The sequence below is a fragment of the Myxine glutinosa genome, chromosome 4 (genome assembly GCF_964187855.1).
Source record: "Myxine glutinosa chromosome 4, kmMyxGlut1.1, whole genome shotgun sequence".
Classification (NCBI taxonomy): Eukaryota; Metazoa; Chordata; class Myxini; order Myxiniformes; family Myxinidae; genus Myxine; species Myxine glutinosa.
The window spans coordinates 197,241,297-197,264,578 of record NC_136264.1 but is presented as its reverse complement, the minus strand read 5'-3'; the positions used below and the strand labels follow the sequence as shown (position 1 = coordinate 197,264,578).

Genomic DNA, 23,282 nt, shown 5'->3' with positions numbered 1-23,282 from the left:
CCCATGATATTGCTATATTTTCTGGAGAAGTGATATTATGGTCACATAAAAACATAACAATCATGCCGTTTTCAATATTTTATTCTGAATAATTTAAGGTGAAATTTTTTGGGAATTTTAGGCATATTTTCACCTCAATTTAAGTATGGAGCTATAGGTCCATCACGGACAGTGTGGATGACGTTTATGTTTTCTAACGTACAGTCATTGTTCTGAGAAGACCTCTAGCGATCTTTGCGTCAATAACGTGTGTAGGACCCACGTGATCGGATCACTGACTCAACCCTACGTCTCATAGACCCTGTAAGCCGTCGTATGCGTTGCTGTGGCAGGTTGAACCCCCTCGAGCACGTTTGGGACATGTTGGGACGACAAATTGCGAAGATGGTCCCTCCAATAGCCAATCTGGATGAATTGGAACGTGCATTACATCGGGAATGGAACAACCTGCCACAGCAACGCATACGACGGCTTACAGGGTCTATGAGACGTAGGGTTGAGTCAGTGATCCGATCACGTGGGTCCTACACACGTTATTGACGCAAAGATCGCTAGAGGTCTTCTCAGAACAATGACTGTACGTTAGAAAACATAAACGTCATCCACACTGTCCGTGATGGACCTATAGCTCCATACTTAAATTGAGGTGAAAATATGCCTAAAATTCCCAAAAAATTTCACCTTAAATTATTCAGAATAAAATATTGAAAACGGCATGATTGTTATGTTTTTATGTGACCATAATATCACTTCTCCAGAAAATATAGCAATATCATGGGTATATTACACTGTTTTGACGACAACAAACTTGTAATGTGCGAGGTTGTAAAAAAACGGGGGGGGTGCTTAACTTAATTCTTTGTGTATATATATTTCCCTGCTCTTTTGTCTTTATCCCAGTTGTCACTATATATCTGCTGGTTTTCGTCTTGTATGCTTATTTTGTCTTTTTGCAGTTGTTTGGGCTGTATTCAGTGCTGTTTCGGTTTGGTGCATGAAATGTTATAATCGCACCTTTTTTTGGAAGTTTTTTGCAAGGTGAATGAGAGATACCTTTTCTGGCTTGTTGTGTTCATGCTTGTACACAAATTGTATTTGGTAGTCTGTTGAGATTTTCACATACTCTGCTACATACACTCTGCCACATACAAGGCTTTCATCCGCAGCTCAATGGAATACTGCTCTCCCCTCTGGGCTGGTGCTCCTGCCTCACACCTAGCTCGTCTTCACGCTGTTGAAACCAAAGCGTTCAGAATCATTGGAATCTCCCGCGATGACGCTATCTCCGAGGGCCTTTCACTTACTCACCGCAGGCAGGTTGGTGGTCTTTCCGACTTCTACCGACTCCTCTCCGGCCTTGCTCCCCCAGCTCTCTCTGGGCTCTGTCCCCCAAATATTCGTGCAGGTCGCACAAGATCTGCCTGCAACCCTCTTATGGTTAAACTGCCAAAATCAAGACTCTCTGCTCACCTTCACTCCTTCATTCCTCTTTTCTCCCGCCTCTGAAACAAACTCCCTCACTCTCTTCAATCCCACTCCTCCCTCCAGGTCTTTAAAACGGCTGTTCACCACCATCTCTTATCTTCCCCAATCCAAAACCTTGATCTTTTCTACCCCTGCTAATTTCACCCCAAATCCACTTTTTTGAGGTGACTTTTGTCTTCTTTCCTGGAAGTCCTTGGTGTCCTTGCGTTTTATACCTATCCTGCCTCCCCCCAGGCCCTCTGCCTCCCACACATCTCCCGATGTCCCTGCCCTCAAATGTTGTGTTTGTGTGCTTCCTCCCCTTCTCTCCCCATCTTGTCGACCACTCCCATTTTTATATACTTTGTTTACTTGTTTGTTTGATTTGTTTGTTTGATAAATGTTAGCTCTTTCACAAGCCTCGACTCTGTATACAAAAAAAAAAATTATAATAAAAATCTTTCCTTCTGAATGCTGCAGGATTAGTGTGGTATTCCATAGATCCATGGCTTCTCAATCAGCTTGATTATTTGGGGATTTATTTTGTACATTTCAATGTACTTTATCATCCATGAATGTGGGACACTGTCAAAAGCTTTTTTATCATCTATTCATGCTGTGGACAATTTGGTTCTTCCTGTATTACAATTTTCGAGTTTGGCCTTGTTTAGTAGTAGGTGGTCTATTGGACCATAACATCCTGTCTTGCATCCTTTCTATTCTGTCTCTTGGTCTCCTTGTTGTGTTAGGTGGTGCTACATTGTTTCTGTTGTAGTGCGGTGCTATGCGCACGACTTGTCTTGCCAATAAAGGAAGCAACAACGTATGTAATCAAAAGCGTCTTTATTCCAAGGATCAAACTATAGCACTGCCGTGCTCGGGGCTGTGAGCCCCGTGTATATCCCGAGGCCACGCCTACCCCTCGGGCGTGGCCGACACCCTCCTGGTGCGCGGAATGATGTCATCGCGCCAGCGAGCCATCGTGTCCACCACACGCGCCCCCCCAGAATTCCCGCGCAGCTGAAGGGTCAGTTTGCGGGGCAAACGGATGACCCGGCCGAAGCGCCCTCTGGCGGCTGGCGGCGTCTGGGATGCCGGGATGCCACCGGCTGCCCCTGGGATGGGTGCCGGACCGAGGGGCGGCGTGCCGGCGGGGTTTGGGCGGTGCCGGGGGTCCGCCCGCCGGGGGGCGGCCCCGACGCGGGGGTTGAGCCACTGGCGGGGGGTGGTCCACGTCGAGGTGGGCCGGTTTGAGGCGGTCCACGGACACGCGGTCAGGAGTACTGCCGATGTCCAGGGTGAAGTGCTTCGCCCGGTCTCCAGCACACGGAAGGGCCCGTCGTACGGGGGCCGCAGCGGTGTCCGGTGGGCGTCGTGTCGGACGAACACGTACTCCGCCGTGCGAAGCTCCGGGGCGACGTGCGTTGGCGGGCGCCCGTGGTGCGCCGTCGGCACCGGGTCGAACCTCTGGGCGGTCTCCTGCAGCACGGAGCGCTGTTGCGCCACGGACCATGGTGCCGTGGAGTCGGGGAGCAACTCGCCCGGCACCCACAGCGATTGTCCGAAGACAAACTCCGCCGCGGATGCGCGCAGGTCGTCCTTGGGCGCCGTCCGGAGGCCCAGCAGGACCCAGGAGAGCCTGTCGACCCAGCCGCCGTCGCGGAGGGTGGCCGGAGTGCGGCCTTTAAGGAGCGGTGGAAACGCTCGCACAGGCCATTGGCCTGGGGATGATAGGCCGTGGTACGGTGCAGCTGGACACCGAGCCCCCGCGCGACCACCCCCCAGAGCTCTGAGGTGAACTGGGGCCGCGGTCGGACGAGATGTCCGAGGGGGTGCCGAACCGGGCAACCCAGGTGGCGATGAATGCCTGCACGACGTCCGCCGCCGTCGTCGCCGCCAAAGGCACGGCCTCTGGCCACCGGGTGGTGCGGTCCACCATGGTGAGGACGTGTGTGAAACCCCGCGAGGGGGGCAGAGGTCCCACCAAGTCCACGTGAACGTGGTCGAACCAACGTTCGGGCACCGTAAATGGGGCCAATGGGGCCTGGGTGTGGCGGTGCACCTTCGCGCGCTGGCACGCGAGGCACGTCCTGGTCCAATCACAGACGACCTTCCGGAGGCCATGCCAGACGAACTTGTCGGCGATCAGCCTCTGGGAGGCCTTCGTGCCCGGGTGGGACAGGCCGTGGATGGCGTCAAAAACCCGGCGCTGCCAGCCCGCGGGCACGATGGGGCGAGGCCGCCCGAGGGAGACGTCGCACAAGAGGGCCATGCCCGCGCCGTCGAACGGCACCTCGGTGACACGGAGGCCCGTGACGGCGGTCCGCAAGGCCTGGACGTCGGGGTCGGTGGTCTGGTCCGCCACCATCCGGGCATAGTCGATGTCGAGGTGGACCGCGTGGGCGACGGACCGGGAAAGGCAATCCGCCACCGGGTTGTCCTTCCCCGCGACGTGCCGGATGTCCGTTGTGTACTCGGACACGGCCAAGAGGTGACGCTGCTGCCGGGCCGACCACGGCTCTGCGACTTTGGCCATCGCGAAGACCAGGGGCTTGTGGTCGACAAAGGCTGTGAACGAACGGCCTTCGAGCAGATGGCGAAAGTGCCTGACCGCCAGGTGAAGCCCGAGCAACTCGCGGTCGAAGGTACTGTACCGGCGTTCGTGCGGGCGAAGCTGCCGGCTGAAAAACGCCAGCGGTTGCCAAGCTCCACGCACCCATTGCTCGTGCACCGCGCCCACCGCGTAGTCCGACGCGTCGGTGGTGAGGACGATCGGTGCATCGGGCGCCGGGTGCGCGAGCATGGTGGCGTTAACCAGGGCGAGCTTCGCGCCCGCGAACACCGCGTCTATCTGCTCGGTCCAAACGACATCACCTTTGCCCGGCTTCCCCCGGAGGGCCTCGTGCAGGGAGCGCAGGAGCTGGGCGATGCGGGGCAGGAAACGGTGGTAAAAGTTCACCATGACCAGGAACTCCTGGAGCCCCCTGATCGTGCGGGGGCGTGGAAACCCCTTGACCGCCTCCACCTTTGCTGGTAAGGGGATGGCCCCGTGCCTGGTGATGCGGTGCCCCAAAAAGTCGATCTTGGCGACGCCGAACCAGCACTTGGCGGGGTTCACGATCAGGCCATGCTGGCCCAGGCATTCGAAGAGCGTGCGGAGATAGCGGAGGTTCTCTTCACGGGACGCGGTTGCGATGAGGATGTCGTCCAGGTAGACATAGACGAAATCCAGGTCGCGCAAGACGCTGTCCATCAGACGTTGGCACGCCTGAGCCGCATTCTTCAAACCGAAGGGCATCCGAAGGAACTCAAAGAGGCCGAATGGTGTAATGACGGCCGTCTTCGGGATGTCCTCCGGCCTGACGGGGATCTGGTGGTAGCCGCGTATGAGGTCCACCTTAGAGAAGCAGGACATGTTCGCCAACCCGGCGGAAAAGTCCTGTATGTGGGGGACCGGGTAACGGTCGGGGGTGGTGGCATCGTTGAGGCGGCGGTAGTCCCCGCACGGCCGCCATCCCCCGCCAGGCTTCGGCACGATGTGTAGCGGCGACGCCCAAGCACTCTTGGAGCGCCGCACGATGCCCAGCCGCTCCAGCATAGCGAACTCCGCTCTCGCCACCGCGAGCTTCGTCGGTTCGAGGCGGCGGGCCCGGGCATAGACCGGTGGCCCGACGGTGGGTATGTGATGTTCCACACCGTGCTTTACGGCCACCGCCGAGAAGCTGGGCCGCTTGAGGGCCGGGAAACCGGCGAGGAGGTGGGTGAACTCATCCGCTGCCGTAAGCGTACAAACCAACCTCGCCGGGACCGAACCGCTCAGCAAGCCGCTTGGCGAGCCGCTCAACGAGCTGCTCAGCGCGCAAGCAAGCGAGCTGAACGTTTCAGCCTGGATGAGGCGTCTGTTCTTCACGTCTACCAACAACCCGTTTGCACAGAGGAAGTCCGCACCGAGCAATGCCATGGGCACTCCGGCGGTTACGAACGACCACTTGAAGCGTTGCCCTCCGAACCGCAGGGAGAGGCAGCGCTTCCTGAACGTGCGTATGGGTGTTCCGTTGGCTGCAAGCAACGCGGGGCCCCGGCCCGCGTTTCACTTGTCGGACGTAGAGGCAGGGATAACGCTCACCTGTGCACCTGTGTCGCATAGGAAGCGGCGCCCGGACAAGGTGTCCGTTATAAAAAGAAGGCTGCCGAAATGGCTGACGCTCAGGGCCGCTACCGAGCGCTGGCTTGGCAGTTTCCCGACTTGCCGAACGAGCACGGCAGGCGAACAACTCCTCGCCTTGTGGCCAAACCTGGCGTGGAAATGGCACCAGGTTTTCGCGGAGGCGGAGGAGGCAGAGGCCGCGGTTTTCGCGGTGGTGGTGGGCGGGGCGTGGCGGCGGCCACTCGGTGTGCATCAGCCTCGGGAACCCCGAGGTGTGGTGCATCAGCATCAGCGACGGCCGCACCGAAGCTCGCCCGCATGTCACACGCCGTGAAAAACTTGTCGGCCTCGACGGCCAGCGCGCGGGGTTCCTTTATCTTGGAACCGGCCAACGCGAGGGGTACCTGGGCCGGTAGCTGGCGTAAAAAGAGCGCCTGGAATTAAAAAAAAATCCGGTGCTTTGTCCCCCAGTAGCGACAGCATGTGGTCCATTCGGACCGATGGTCGCGTGTCGCCAAGGTCGGGAAGGTCCAGGAGACGGTCGGCCCGTTCGTCCTCTGTGAGGCCGAACATGGCGATGAGGCGACGCTTGAGTGCCTCGTACCTGTGGTCGGCCGGTGGGTTCCGCAGGACGGACACGACTCGGGCGGCTGTGCCGGGCCCGAGGGCGGCGATGACGTGGAAATAGCGCGTCTCGTCCGCCGTTATGCCACGAAGCTGAAACTGGGCTTCGGCCTGCATGAACCATATCTCCGCCTGAGCTTCCCAAAACTCAGGGAGTTTCACCGCTACCGCATTGCTGCTTGTCATGGCGCGTTCTGTAGGTCAGCGTCGGCTGAACTAGTCAGAGGTCACCAATGTAGTGCGGTGCTATGTGCACAACTTGTCTTGCCAATAAAGGAAGCAACAACGTATGTAATCAAAAGCGTCTTTATTCCAAGGATCAAACTATAGCACTGCCGTGCTCGGGGCTGTGAGCCCCGTGTATATCCCGAGGCCACGCCTACCCCTCGGGCGTGGCCGACACCCTCCTGGTGCGCGGAATGATGTCATCGCGCCAGCGAGCCATCGTGTCCGCCCCACTGTGATGATTTCCGTTAAACGTTTGTATCTTGTTGGCAGACAGGTTATTAGCCGGTAGTTGTGGGGTACTTGGGTCTCTTCAGATTTTGGGATGATGAAGGTGTTATCTTCTGTGCACAATTAATCCATTTCCTCATCCCCTTGGATAAGTTCATTGAATGCACGAGCGTAGTGAACGTGGAGAGCATCAAATTTCTTCAACCAGAAGTTCGGGATCCCATCTGGGCCGGGGATTTTGAAGTTTGTCATCTTTGTCAGTTGTTGTCTTATTACCTCCGCAACCAAAGGTGGATGGAAGTTATGTTTTCACTCCTATCTGACTGTCTGTTTGTTTGTCTGTGAACAAGATATCTCAAAAAGTTGTGGACATATTCGGACAAAATTTGTCACAGAGGTAGCGTATGTGACAAGGACAAAATGATTAGATTTTGGTGAAGATCCGGATTCGAATCCAGCTGGTAGACGTTTTTAAGCAATTCTTCACCATTGAGTGATATGGCCAACCAGGCGGAGGTATGCTCGCTACTGAGTGCCGTTCTAGTCTTCCCTTTGATGCCTATGATATTAATAAATATCTTACTCTTCCATGAGGCTATGAGCCTATATCTTAGAATTGTTGTACCTGTATAATTACACCTGTAGAAATTGTACCTGTAGTTCATCACCTTGCTCTTCTATGAGCCTCGATCTTGTATTAAAAATAATTGATAAAAAAACTTTGATTCGTGAGCTTGATGTTGTTGAAAAAAAATTGATAAACCACTTTGATTAGTGAAATTATTGCTTGAGGTGACGATGAGCCAATCTATCATTTATTTTCATATTTCTCGATTATTAATGAGAAAAAGGTGAAATAAAGTGAATAATGAATGTTTATTATAAATTTGAAGCCACAGTTACTCATTTCTGTCAGTGTTAAAACAGAAATTCTTATTGAGTGATGATGAAGTTTTCTATAACAATGATAAATTTATTTGAATGAATTAAACTGCACAGGGATGGTAAAACCTGCTGCGGAATTCAACTTTATGAAATGTGAATTCATCCACATATTTTGGCCGAATTATGCAGAATGATTTGATTCTTGACCAAATCACATATTATGGCCTCATTTTTCACTCTCAACCCTTCCTTTCCCCCCACTAGTCTTCCTTCCGTCTCCTCCCTTTCTATGAGCTATCTGTTCCCAATCTCCTTTCCTTTATTCTACCCCAATCTCACATTACCTTCCTCTTCTCAGTGTCATTTTGATTCCTCCCTCTCTCACATATGTAATATGTAGAATTGTTGGTGCCCTGGTGAGCGGTGTCCAGCATATGAAAGTAAAACTAGAGCAATGCAACTGTGTCGCCAATATGCCTCCGTGTAGCCCCTGCCCGTGACAATGGGTAGATGCCCTCATTCACCATCCTAAAAATAAACAAGTTTGGTTTAAATCCTTTCAGATGTTTTGTAGTATCACATTTTTACCACAGGACAGGTTTCACATCGATCGGTGCAGCGTTTTCGGAGAAAGGATTATTTTTTAAATATTGGCTTTCAAGCTAATATGGCTGCCAAACCACGTGACATATGACATCAAAAATGTACACTCTGCAGATGTATGGGTAGGGGATTACGTTTGTGAAGTTTTGTGTTGATCGGATAAGGTTCCTTTTTCTATCCAAGAGTGCTGCCAAACCATGCGACCTATTATGTCATCATTTTCAAACTATATGCAACAATGGTATTACATGACATGACATGTTGCATCAATAGGGTAAGCTTTTTCAGATATAATTATTTAATATTTTCCTTCAATCCAATATGGTTGCCAAACCATGTGACCTATGATGTTGCATTTATATTGAAATATTAAATTTCTGTCATAGATCATGTGCATGCAATTTCAGATTTTTAGGATAAGGCATTCGATTAAAACATTTATGGCTGGTACACCACTTCACCGATGATGTCATCATATCATGCTTTTGTTCCCCATTGGGAGTACTTGACAATGTGCCAAGTTTCAATTTTCTCCATTCAGCGGTTTCCAAGAAATATTTTTTAATTATTTGCGTTTAATCCAAGATGGCTGCCATACCACGTGACCTATGACATCACAATTATCATAAAAACATTCTGCATGGGTGTCGCTCCTACCCTGAAAGTTTTGTCTCAATCGGACATGTGGTTGCTGAGAAAAACGAGGTTTAGCCCGTAAAGACGGACGGACAATCCGAAAACCGAAAACATAATGCCTCCGGCCACCTTCGTGTGCAGAGGCATAAAAACATGAGGAAGATATAATGGAGCAGTGTCTCGATGTATGTTTGTATGTTTGTTCGGTAACTACTCTGAGACCCTTTGTTTGATTGACACCAAAATTTCAGGGTACACTCAAGGGGTCCCCACTTAGGTTTTCCACGAAATATTTTTCAAAACAATTCCAACTTTTTTTTCATTTTTGATTTTTTTTAGGTTACTCATCGGTCTTATTATTTGGATAATTTCTCCATTGTGGCAGGCGGGTCCCATCACTTTGCCAAGTAGCTTCTCCTCTGAGGTGTAGTACCATAGATTGATGGCTCAACACAAACTCATTTCCAAGAATGTGTTGCAGCACATTGCCCACCGAGGGTGGGTCGAGAAGGGCACTCCGCCCTCTGTGTGTATACCCGCTATCTATACACAGAATGTGGAGTCTGGCAGTTACACAGCAACCCAATGAGTTTAAGGCCACATCTTCGGGTTAACCCCAGAAAATATTTCGATCAACAGCATGTTGTTGAGTAAATCTCACCTTGCGGCGCAAAGCTAAAGTATTCGCAAAAGCTCGTTGCAGAGATATTTATATCTTATTGCAACAATAGTTAATGGAAAAGTGTATACACGTAGGAGAGGAGTTTGAAAAACTCTATAAACCAGGTATTGAACTCTTTTGAGTGTCTCGTTCTGAGAATATTTTGAAAATGCCTAGTATTACAAGTACATTGTGACATGACAGACGAAAGATCGGAATCTGTTTCTTACACACAATTGAGGACAAGGTGATGAAACCATTATAGATCAATATTGTATCCATAGCAATGTCTAGCTCGAAAGTCTCAACGATGCTGCAGTGCCAATTATCCCCATTAGCCGACCCCATAAGAATGTGGGATTCATTGGGGGCATTCTAATCTATTCTTGCATATGACAGGTCTCGGTTTTAATGTGTGGTGTTAAACAAGTAATAGAAATAGTATTTGTTGAAGACAGGGTGCAATGCACGATCAGTATTTTGATAGCTGACCAAATGATAGCTCATAGACATCACAGATTGACACCTTATCGACCCCTAGCCCTACCACCCATATACCTACAAGTACCTTCAGCACTTGTGATCTATTTTCTCTACTCTTGCCAACCCGTTTCCTCGTGTGTGTGTGTGTGTGTGTGTGTGTGTGTGTGTGTGTGTGTGTGTGTGTGTGTGTGTGTGTGTGTGTGTGTGTGTGTGTGTGTTTCCCTCCACAATCACACCACCATCAGTGTGTAAACATTCCACCTCCCATCGTTAATTCTTCCAAGGGTCTGGTGCGGGTGTAGGTGTAAAAAAAAAAAAAAAAATTTACGTTATGACTAATATTAGTATCAGCAGGTGTGTGCTGAGATATTTTTGGTTTGTTTGTCATGACTTTCAATTAACACTCTGGATATTCACAAGCAGCAAGTTTGTGGCTGCTGTAGCAAAAAAACGAACTGGCCATTGTGACGTCATTATATCATCATCATATGGTTGATGTTAATGCGAAATATTCTGATTCTAATAAAGTAACCATATTTAAATAGAGCGCATACCTCCGCCAGGTTAATTCGATTACGTTTTGTATCCCACAGATAGGCTGGATCTGGATTCTGATCTGAACCAAAATCGAATTGGCTTGTTCTTCTCACATACCCAACTAATCCACCAAGGTTCGTCATAATTCGTCCACAACTTTTGAAATATCATGCTACATATCGTTTTTGGCCCCATCTCTCAATGGTGAAGAATTACTTAGAAAATTAAAAAAAATTATTGGATCCGGATCCGGATCTTCACCAAAATCCAATTTATCCTTGTCACTCACTCACACACACACACACACACACACACACACACACACACACACACACACACACACACACACACACACACACACACACACACACACACACACACACACACACACACACACACACACACACACACACACACACACACACACACACACACCACATTTCATCCAAATTTGTCTCCAACCTTTTGACATACACTGCCCTTCACTGGCGTGACACAGCACAGACATGACACAGCACCGGCATGGCACAGCATGGACATGGCATACTCAGACACCGCCAACCAAATGGGTGACGAATGTTTTGTCCCGTGACAGGCTGACCCGGTGTCCTGTATGTTACAGGATTGTCCCGTTTCATAATTTCTTTCCGGAAATGGCATTTCTGCCTGTGGTCGCGCTGTGTTGTACCCCACTGTCATTTCCATGTCATGCCTTGTCCGTGTCATGCCGTGTCAGTCACGCCCAGTGGAGGAGGGAGGGTGGTGGTGAGGTGAGATTGGTCGCCGGCAGGCCAACACAGGTGTTTGATTCCCGGCTCAAATTGCCCATGCACATGTTATGGTGCCGAGTAGCTGGGTAATGATGGTGTTACAGTTTCGAGTGACGGCTCAACTCTTCAAGGATGTACGCATTCCTCCTCTAACCCTCTCTTATTTAAACTCTTCAAATCCAGACTTTCTACACACCTCCATTCTTGTGTCTCTCTTTTATCCCGTTTGTGTAACTGTTTCTGAGGTTGTTCAATCTCACCCTTCCTTCCAGGGCTTCAAGCAGGCGGTGCACCGCCATCTCAGGCCATCCCCCATCCATACCCCCATTCTTTTTCAAGCCACATTAACTCCCTAACCCAACCTTCTTACTTCCTATTTACATCGGCCACCGAAGGTGAATGGAGGTTATGTTTTCACATCTGTCTGTCTGTGAGCAGGATATCTCAAAATGTTATGGATGGATTCGGACGAAACTTGGGGGACATGTTGGGTGTGTGACAAGAACAAGCCAATTCCGATTGGTGAGGATCCGGATCCAGATCCAGCCTCTCAGTGGGATGTAAAAGGAAAACTATTCAGTTTGGCGGAGGTTTGCTCTCCACCGAGTGTCGTCCTAGTTGGTTGTTTCTTCACTTCATTCTATATTTTCCTGTTGCCTATTTCTGCTGAGGTTCTTCCATATCAAATAAGTTTTTGTAAATTTCTCATTTTTTACAGTTTCTGAAACTGAACCCCTCATACCATCACAGAAAATTAAAAATAAATATATGGATCTAATTTCTCCCAGAATACGAGGTAATCATCTCTTTGTTTACCTTGTACCTCACCCACGCCGAATTGTGTTTGCTTCTGACATCTATCTGGAAGGTTTATTTACCTCCTTTACGAGCCACACATTCCTGGCATAAACAGGGGGGTGATAAGTGCTACTGATAACGTCTCGTTTTGCACAATAATTATTTAATTACCTGCCTTATCTTTCCCGAATCTTTGTTGTACCTTGTGTCATATATATAAACCCCCACTGTATTTCCTGCATCTCCTTCCTCCTACATTTAAAAACTGGTTTCAGGTATGGGGTTGTCCTCGACTGGTGGTGGTGTCTGAGGTGTGCACATTGCATTGGGAATAATGGAGGTCGCCGGTTGGAATCTGCCTAAGTTCCGCAGTCTTGAAACTGAGCTAGTGTCAGGAGCATTGCATCGTCACTTGTAGATTGTTGGGAAAACCCAGCTGGCTCATTAATGACCATTGTAAATTGCATCCCTGGCTGTTTTTCTTGCACTCGCGTACCTAATGCCAGTGTACCTGTTTTTTATTTACGGCACATGGAGGAAGGACCAAACTCATAGCCACACAAGGCCCCCACTGGCAAAGACCGCCTGGCTCCCCACAACAGGTGAATGAAAATTGCGAGACCATTGAAGATCCCTATAGGATGGCTGCTGGTACTCCAGTGAGTCATTTGGTAATAGACAACCACAGTTGGTTTCAGTCCAGTTTTTCTTCTTTTTGGTGGGTGGCTTTCACAATGGCTATCGAGGACCTCCTCAGAAGGGTCTGGTTTGCCATTTCTGATAACGTCTCGTTTTGCACAATAATTATTTAATTACCTGCTTTATCTTTCCCGATTCTTTGTTGTACCTTGTGTCATTTATAAACCCCCACTGTATTTCCTGCATCTCCATCCTCCTACATTTAAAAACTACAAATTCCTGCCCTAAATACTGCTGGCAGCAGGATGGAAAGCCTACAAACTGCTTCGGCAGAACCAATGCTCTATGTTCGGTAGTTTAGAGTTTTCTTTCTTGTTCTGCTCATTTCTAACCATAATTTAGCTCCTTTACGAGCCGCACATTCCTGGCATAAACAGAGGGGTTATAAGGGTCCTGATAACGTCGCGTTTTCCATGAGAGCATAATAAGGGACTTGAAGAGTTTGGCGCCGAAAGAACTACTTGGCAGAAAGTGAAGGCATTAGAGGAATGAGATATTTTATCATTCCATAATCTGCACAAACCTTTTAAAAGCTTTTTTTGTTGTTGTTAATCCGACAAACAAAAACAAGAATTATTTTTTGGGTCGATTCCAGAAAATAACTTCCACACTTCAAGACAGCCCTAAAAGTTTTGGCACGATCAATATCAAAAGTAAGGGGCCTTTGGACCATTCCGCATGAACATGATGCTGAGAACATGGTGAAGATGAGAGCCTTGCCCATGGATTGGTATGCAATATGTTTGTAGTCATTTCAATGACTGATGAGGTTTTCTGAATTTAAGGATAATTAGGGATAATAGTAGAATGTATGGTGGAGCCGATGCCCATGCTGGGATTGCGGGTGATTGAGTGTGGGAAGAGGAGAGTCGGGATGGAGGGGGTTGTGTGTAAGAGGGGTGGGGGGCATCGGAGGGTAGATGAAAAGGACTGCTCCCCCTCTGAAGTTTGCGTCTATCCGAACGATCGACGGAGATAAAATCGACTCATTTATGGGACCAAGTGGACCGTAGGCGAGGCCATATAAAGTGCGGTTTGGTCTGCGATTCGGTTCCGTGGGTGATCAGTGAGTGCGCGCACTGTCACTGCCTCCCCAACTGATGACTACATTTGGTCCGAAACAGGGTCGGTTGTTGTCAGCTATTATACAAAGCCACGTGACCTTTTCGAGTACTGGGCCTGGAGCTTTCGAGCGTTTTCCTCTGCCACAGGCCGAAGGAGACCCAAAGGAGACCCTAAGGAGACCGAAGGAGAGGGAGAGAGAGAGAGAGACAAGTGATCAAAGTTCCTTACTGGAGCACAGTCTGGAGCTAGAGCGAGATCTGCGCGGAGGAGCCATGTTTTCTCATCTCTTTCTCTGGCCTCTGCTGCTTGTTCAAGACTGCGTAGGAGCCAGCGAGTGGTGGTAAGTGCACATCTTACCTAAAGGAACGAAGGTACCACCTCTTGGAGCTACTTTATACCATAAGGTCGTGAAAAGTCCACCTCGTGGAACTACCCACACCTCCTCAGTTTGTAAGGATTATGATGATTGTATAAATAAAACTTTCTCAGTTTCCATCGTGTTTGCTTTCACTCATATAGCTTTTGCCTTTTAGGAAATTAATTTTTCACAAGATCAACAAAGGCTGCAAATAGTAATCTTACGGAATATATGACTAAACGTTGACTTTTTATCATTTATTTTGATTCCTCCACTTCATCTTCTCTCTCCATATCCTGCTTTCCCGTTCCTTGTCCAGTGTTTATCATTCACATGTCACTATCCATTTATACGATACGGATGGTACAACCAAGGTGCCTTCAAAATGCTCCAAGAATGACATGTTTTATATAGTGTCGTGGCCAAAAATATTGGCACCCTTGCACTTTTTTCCCAATATTGCACCATTTTTTCCAGAAAATTGTTGAAATAAAAAAATATTTTGGTATCTACATAATTATGTATTTCTTTGGTTTGCAGTGGAAATAAACAAAAAGCTGAAAATTACTAAATCTTAGCTTATTCCACACGAAATCCTAAAATGGCCCAGACAATATTATTGGCACCCTCCAGAAGTTGTTCGAAATAATTATATTTCAAGCAGGTGATTCTCCTTAACTTTGAAATTGAACTAACCTGTGGTGAGTTTCAGGTGCCTGCAATATAAAATCACTCAATCAACCAGTTTGAATAGAGAAAAGGAGTCATTCTGCTGTTCTGTGTCACTGTGTGTACCACAATGAGCATGGAGAAAAGAAAGAAAACCAGAGAATTGTCTGAGGAGGTCAGACACAAGATTGTAGGTAGCCAAGCATGGACAATGTCAAGGCTACAAGTCCATCTCCAGAGACCTTGATGTTCCTGTGTCCACCGTACACAATGTTATCAAGAAGTTTAAGGCCCATGGCACTGTGGCCAACCTCCCAGGATGTGCCCACAAGAGAAAGCTTGACCGAAAATTGCAGCGAAGGATTGTTTGGATGGTGGAGAAAGCACCTCGATCAACTGCCAAACAGATTAAAGCTAACCTTCAGACACAAGGTACGACAGCTTTAACTCGCACCATCCGTCACCAACTCAATGAAAGGGGGTTATATGGTAGGAGACCCAGGAGGACCCCACTGCTGAGAAAGACACATAAGAAAGCCCGACTGGAGTTTGCCAAAATACACCTGAACAAGCCAAAATCCCTCTGGGAGAATATCTTTTTGGGAGAATATCTTTTTTGAAATACCAACTTCTTTCCTGGAAGTCCTTGGTGTCCTTGTGTTTTATACTTCTCCCACCCCCCCCCCCCCCTTCCAAAGCCTCCTCCCCCAAGCCCTCTCCCTCCTACAGCTCTCCCGATGTCCCTGCTCTCAAATGTTGTGTTTGTGTGCTTCCCCTGCTCTCCCCGTCTTGTCTACCGCTCCCCTTTTGATATACTTTGTTTGTCTGTTTGATTTGTTTGTGTGATAAATGTTAGCTCTTTCACGAGCCTCGATTCTGTATACAAAAAAAACAATAAAAGAAAAAAAATCCTGTGGACAGATGAGACCAAATTAGAAGTTTTTGGTAAAACACATCATCTGTATGTTTACAGAAAACAAAATGAAGCCTTAAAAGAAAAGAACACCTTCCCTACAGTCAAACATGGAGGAGGTTCAGTGATGTTTTGGGGTTGTTGTTCTGCCTCTGGCACCGGGTGCCATGAATGTGTGCATGGCATCATGAAATCAGGAGATTACCAAGGCATTTTGGAGTGCAATGTTCAACCCAGTGTCAGAATGCTGTGTCTCCGTTGAAGATCATGGGTCTTGCAGCAGGACAATGACCCCAAACACACTACAAAAAGCACCCAGGAATGGTTCAAGACAAAGCGCTGGACTGTTCTGAAGTGACCAGAAATGAGTCCAGATCTAAACCCCATTTAGCACCTTTGGGGAGATCTGAAAACAGCAGTTGGGAGCAGGACCCTTCAAGTCTTGGAAAACTGGAACAGTTTGCACAAGAAGAGTGGGCCAAACTGCCAGTAGAGAAGTGAAGGAAGCTCTTTCATGGCTATAGGAAGCGCTTGACTGCAGTTATTTTGACCAAAGATTGTGCTACTAAATATTAAGTCTGGGGTGTCAATAATTTCGTCAATGCCATTTCTTTTTATTTTCTGATTTAAACGGATATATTAAGTTCTGAATCAAAAACAAAGGTTCTCCATGGGGAATAAAATATTTTAATGATGATGTCATTGGTGCCTCATCATGACGTCATAATTCGACAAGTACAAAATTTCATCGATCAAGATGAAATTTCTTCAGCATCATCAAGTAATAAATTAGTTTAGAAAACAAATAATGATGACGTCATCGGTCACTTGGTTCGGCCGCCATATTTGTCCAAAATGGCCGATAAAAAAGTACATTCCGGCAAGTCCTCGGTCTCTGACCGATTTTTCATCTGTTTGTCTGTCTGTTTGTCCGCACAGAATAAATATGATTTTCTCTGCAACCGTAGGTCTGATTGACAGGAAATTTTCACCAGAGGTGCAACTCCGCCTGTATAATTTTTTAATGATAAGTATGACGTCATAGGTCACGTGGTTTGGCCGCCATCTTGGAAAAACCAAAAACATTTGCACCTCTATATCTCCGAAAGCGCTAAATAGAAAAAAATTGAGACTTGGCTCATTTTAAAGAACTCTCCATGGGGAATAAAATATGTTAATGATGATGTCATAGGTGCCTCCATTATGACATCATAATATGACAAGTACAAAACTTCATCCTATGATGATGAAATTTATTGAGCACAATCTAGGAATAAATTAGTGGATAAAAAAATAATGATGACGTCATCGGTCACGTGGTTTGGCCGCCATATTTGTTTTAACACAAAAGCCTTAAAAACCACTGAAAATACATCCTGGCGAGGGTGTGCAATCTCTGATTGCTCTCTCTTGTTTGTTATGATTGGATGAGAGTGAAATTTACTCTTTATAGATTGGATTAAGGTGAAATTTAGTGTTTATGACTGGATTAAAGTGAAATTTACTCATGATTGGATTATAGTGATTGGATTAAAGTAGTTGTTATAATTGGTGTGAAGTGTACTCGTTAGCCTATCCCCTGTGCAGCAAGAGACGGGGTTTTGTGTGTGTGTGTGTGTGTGTGTGTGTGTGTGTGTGTGTGTGTGTGTGTGTGTGTGTGTGTGTGTGTGTGTGTGTGTGTGTGTGTGTGTCTTTCCTGGCCATAATTGGTTTTACCATTTGAGCTTATTTTAATCAACTTTTCACCAAAGATTTGTTATGATAATACGGAGAAGGCAAATTAATAATTTGGTCAAAAGGTCAAAGGTCAGCGTCGCATAAAATAATCATTTTTTCATCCATTTGATCTGAAATTTAAAGAATTTGAATATCAGATCACTGACCTGGTTATCTTGGAAAGGTTGGAAAGGGTGGAAATGCGAATGGTTCGGTGGATGTGCGGAGTATCGTTGAGAGAGAGGAAGACAAATGATGAATTGCGAAAGATGATGGGAATAGAGCCTGTGATTGATGCTGTGAAGAGAAACAGGTTGAGATGGTTTGGTCATGTGTTGAGGAAGGATGAAAGTGACTGGTTGAGAAGAGTGATGGAAATGAATGTAGAAGGAAGTAGAGGACGGGGAAGACCGAGAAAGACTTGGCTAAAGATGGTGGAAGAAGAAATGCGGGCAAGGGGGTTAACAAGGAGAGATGCAGAAAATAGGGCAAAATGGAGAAGATTGTCATGGGGACCGCAAGGCTAACCCCCGCTCTAGCAGGGAAAATGGCCTTTTAAATGCATGTTGTTGTTGTTGTTGACCTGGTTATCTCATCAAAGGTTGGGAGTCTATTGGTTTGTTTTTTTTAGATCGATAGGTCAATGGGCAGCATCACATAAAGTCACCAATTTTCACCCGATTGACCTGAAATTTAAAGAATTTCCATATTGGGGCACTGAATTGGTTCACCATTCAAAAGCTAGAAGCTGATTTTTTTCTTTTAGATCTAAAGCTCAAAGGTCAAGGCAACATAAAATCATCAATTTGCATTTTCTATTTTTTTAAAAACTGTTTTCGTTATTTTGCACATAAGTAAGAAGAAGAAGATTTCTAATTACAAACGGACTCGACGGGCTTTGCATTTTCAGATGCTTTCTCGTTAATTGTATTAAAATGAATTGTACTTGTTTTTAATGGATTATAATGATGTGTAATCCTCATTAATGGATTATAATGAAGTGTATTCTTTATTAATGGATTATAATGAAGTGTACGTATTAATGGAGTATAATGAAGTGTACTCGTTAACAATGGATTATAATGATGTGTACTCGTTACTAATGGATTATAATGAAGTGTACTCGTTATTAATGGATTATAATGAAGTGTACTCGTCATTAATAGATCACAATTAAGTGTATTCGTTATTAATCAATTACAATGAATTGTACTCGTCAGTAATGGATTATAATGAAGTGTACTCATCATTAATAGATTACAATGAGGTGTACTCATCATTAATGGATTATAATGAAGTGTACTCATTAGTAATGTATTATAATAAAGTGTTCTTGGTATTAATAGATTATAATAAAGTGTACTCATTATTAATCTATTATAATGAAGTGTGCTCATTATTAATGGATTATAATGACGTGTACTCGTTATTAATGGATTATAATGACGTGTACTCGTTATTAATGGATTATAACAACGTGTACTCATTATTAATGGATATTCATAAAGTGTACTCATCATTAATAGATTATAAAGAAGTGTACTCATCAATAATGGATTATAATGAAGTGTAATCATCATTAATGGATTATTATGACGTGTACTTTTTATTAATTGATTATAATGAAGTGTATTCGTTATTAATGGATTACAATGAAGTGCACTCAGTAATGGATTATAATGAAGTGTACTCGTTATTAATGGATTATAATGAAGTGTACTCGTTATTAATGGATTATACTGAAGTGAACTCATCATTAATAGATTATAATGATGTGTACTCATCGTTAATGGATGATAATGAAGTGTACTCGTTAGTAATGTATTATAACAAAGTGTTCTTCGTATTAATGGATTATAATAAAGTGTACTCATCATTAATAGATTATAATGAAATGTACTCATCAATAATGGATTATAATGAAGTGTACTCATAATTAATAGATTATAATGCCGTGTACTCTTTATCAATAGATTATAAAGACGTTTACTCGTTATTAATGGATTATAATAATGTGCACTCGTTATTAATGGATTATAATAAAGTGTACTCATCATTAATGGATTATAATAAAGTGTACTCATCATTAATAGATTATAATGAAATGTACTCATAATTAATAGATTATAATGCCGTGTACTCTTTATCAATAGATTATAAAGACGTTTACTCGTTATTAATGGATTATAATAATGTGCCCTCGTATTAATGGATTATAATGAAATGTACTCATCATTAATAGATTATAATGAAGTGTACTCGTAATTAATAGATTATAATGCCGTGTACTCTTTATCAATAGATTATAAAGACGTTTACTCGTTATTAATGGATTATAATGAAGTGTATTCGTTATTAATGGTTTATAATGATGTGTACTTTTTAGTAATGGATTATAATGAAGTGTACTCATCATTGATAGATTATAATGACGTGTACTCTTTATCAATGGATTATAAAGACGTGTACTCGTTATTAATGGAGTATAATAAAGTGTACTCATCATTAATCTATATATATATATAACACAGTTTGTGTGTGTGTGTGTAATGTTACCGATAGACTCCAAAACGGAGAGGCTCACGTGCTTGATATTTGGCATAGACATGGCCATTGAGCCTGGGACGAACATGGCCGAAACAATATTTGACGAGATCCATGTTTTTTATTCATATTTATCAGCGCATTTCAGCGAAGTACCCGCTAATCTCAGCCAGTGCGAGCAGCTCGCTGATTCGCTCAGAGCGATCACGTGATGTTCCATCCCGTCACACGTTTGCACGTAATTCAGGGCGAAAAGCCATTGCGTTTTTCACCTTTATGCGACCGTGTTTTGTGTCGATTTTGTGCGATATGAATTAAATTTTAATTCATATTTCGTGTTTACGAATTCGAATACGAAGGATTTCCCCTTTCAATTTCGAATACGAATCGAATACGAGCTTGAGTCGAGAGGGCGAATTTACGGGTTGGGAATGTGCGGGCTTCCCTTCCCCCGCCCGGCAACGCCGGTACTGGAGGACGTGGGTCACAGGATCGGTGAGTCTCCAAAATCCACCTCGTGCTCTTTCGAAGATGCAGGACGATGTCGCGATTGTTGTGCTGCTCTCCGACCATGAGAACTGCAACGTCATTGTTGACTGGCCCTCCCCCTTCCCCCTCCCCCGTCCGTCCTCCCCCTCCCTTCCCCCTCCCTCCTCCCCCTCCCCCTCCCTCCCCCTCCACCCTACCCCTTCTCCCCTCCCCCTCCCCCTCCCTTTTCCCCCCTCCCCTTCCCCCTTCCCCCTCCTCCTCCCCTTTCCCCCTCCCCTTCCCCTCCTCCCCCCGCCCCCCGCCCCTCCCCCCCACCCCCCGCCCCTCCCCCCCCACCCCCTCCCCCTCCCCCCCACCCCCTCACCCTCCCAGCCCTCACCCTCCTCCTCCCTCCTCCCCCTCCCCCTCCCCTCCCCCTCCCATCCCTCACCCTCCCCCCTCCCCCTCCCCCTCCCATCCCCCTCCCCCTCCCCTCCCTCCCCCTCCCCTCTCCCATCCCTCACCCTCCCCCTCCCCATGCCCCCTCTTCTCCCCTCTCCCCCTCCCCCTACTCCTCTTCTCCCCTCTCCCCCTCCCCCTACCTCTCTTTTCCACCTCTCCCCCCCCCTCCCCCTCCCCTCCCCCTTCCCCTCCCCCTCTTCTCCCCTCCCCCCCTCTTCTCCCCTCCCCCCCTCTTCTCCCCTCCCCCCCTCTTCTCCCCTCCCCCCCTCTTCTCCCCTCCCCTCCCCTCCCCCCTCCCCTCCCCTCCCCACCCGGCAATGCTGGGTACTTCTGCTAGTAGATTATAATGAAGTGTACTCATCAATAATGGATTATAATGAAGTGTACTCATAATTAATAGTGTTATGGTTCCGGGGGACGGCACTCCCCTTACCGAGGGGGGTTTAATCCCCTTGTCTTTTTAAGCTGGCCGTCCGACCGGTCCTGGTACTTGTAACGCTCCTTTGCGGGGTGGGATTGATCAGGGTTATTGGTCCAGGTATTAGCCCGAATACCTTTATCAATCCCTCCGCAAAACAGGGAGACAAGTACCGCTCGAATCCCGGACAAGATGGTATTTTGCCGAGCGGTTTAGCAGTCCGGAATCCAAGCCGTTAGCAATAGACTAAACCCGATTATAAAGCGTTGGCCGAAATCGCGCCACAGGAACTCAATCGGGAAAAGACAAAAGCAATCGGACGAGAATGAAACCAAAGGATAAGAAATAACAGACATTTATTAATTATGTACAAAACCAAAGAAACCAAAGGAAGAAACGAAAGTCATTTACAGAAGAAGAAGAAGAAGACACAGCGCAATCCTTATACAAGCTTACTTATTCCCACAGGACAACACAAACAGACTCACACGAATAGGGAATTGCAGGCAGGAATTGAATGGAGGGAAGAGAAGAGCAGTCGGTCCACAGAACGGGCGACAGGGAGGGCCGAGGATCGCGGCACGACGTCGCGGTCCGCGTACGCGCACTTGTTCTGGTTCAGCCACGAAAAACCCGGTCGTCAGTGCTGGTTGGTATCGCGAGCAGGGCGTGCCGTTTCTCATTCGCCGCAGGGACGTTCGCGCCAAGCAAATGAATGAACGATCCTCTCAACTTGTGCTCCTTGCTCATGCGTCTCTCTCCCTCTCCCTCTCGTAACTTGCTCAAGCGCCTCCCTCCACAGAACTGCGGTGGGGGCTCCGCACAACGGGTTTTATCTCCACCCCTGTGGAACCCTCCCGAACCTGCCAGATCGTTCTCTCTCCGCCCTCTCAAGCCATGCCCACTGATTCCTCGTTGGTTGATAAGGGCTGGCTGACTCCACCTTTGATGACGAGGTTGTGCCACGCCCGTGCTCTGCCGGCGCCTCCCTCTTCTTCTCCGAGATGAAGCACATGGGCAATGGCGTCTTGGGGCAATCAAACGAGCCCCAGCCAAAGGGCAGTGAACTTTTAGGAGGCCATAGAGATATTGCAGGGGATCCTATCTTATTTGGTTTGATGCAACGGAGAGTCAATTATTGGACACATGGCCTTACCTGGAACACAGAATAACGATATAACTATAGAGAAGTCCTACGATTCGCTACGTGTTGTACATGGACTAACTAAGGTGCACTTATTTCAATTAACAGCCAATTAAGGGGAAATGTACACAGGGGTTATTTATAAGGGAATTTACTATTAAATTTACATGTGAAGGTTCTAAAAACCGCAACACAGCACCCTCATTGCTCACGGCACTTCTCGGGCCGAAAATCTTTAACTTAGTGTGACACTCAGGTGTAATTTCCCTCTACAATTAACCTTACCCTGAGTGCGACAGTTTTAAAACACAATTAAATATGTCCCCCTACTACGTTGCACCCTACCCAACAGATTCACGCCCACAATTAACCGAATTGCGGAATTACTTTCAAGCTAAACATTTACGGTGGGGAGCATTATTTACAAGTGACTATTTGTATTTACAAAACGCAACCCAGGACCTGTCATTTTTTGGGAGACAAAATAAAATCCTGTGGGAGGGAGGAAAAAGCATGCACTGCATCGATACACCACCTCACATGCCCGGGGATGCGGAATTTTATTGTAATGCATCTCCGAGCATGCATGCACCAAAAAGCACCAATCAAAGCACCAATAAAACAACTGATGGTCTTGTTTCTGCTCTGCTGCTCCCTCTGCTGGCCGTTGTCTCATCCAGATGTTCTCTCTTGATGCTCTCAACTTGTGGCTTGCTGCCTATTTGCAATAATAACAATAATAAAAAGCACAAAACGTGTCCA

The 23,282-nt window shown here is 46.7% G+C and overlaps 1 protein-coding gene across 8 annotated transcripts in view; it reads left to right on the top strand.

Annotated features, from left to right (window-relative positions):
* LOC137425615 (protein Wnt-5b) overlaps positions 1 to 23,282 on the top strand; it is a 472,266-nt gene that overhangs the window by 416,602 nt on the left and 32,382 nt on the right. For 3 of the 8 annotated variants that reach the window (XM_068114220.2, XM_068114218.2, XM_068114217.2), the window contains exon 2: positions 13,975 to 14,168. In XM_068114220.2, the coding sequence (XP_067970321.1) occupies positions 14,101 to 14,168 (68 nt within the window). In that variant the 5' untranslated portion in view covers positions 13,975 to 14,100. Of the gene's footprint in view, positions 1 to 10,552; positions 10,631 to 12,601; positions 12,667 to 13,974; positions 14,169 to 23,282 lie in introns of all 8 variants that reach the window. The other 5 variants (XM_068114213.2, XM_068114215.2, XM_078776865.1 and 2 more) reach the window with 3 other exon arrangements.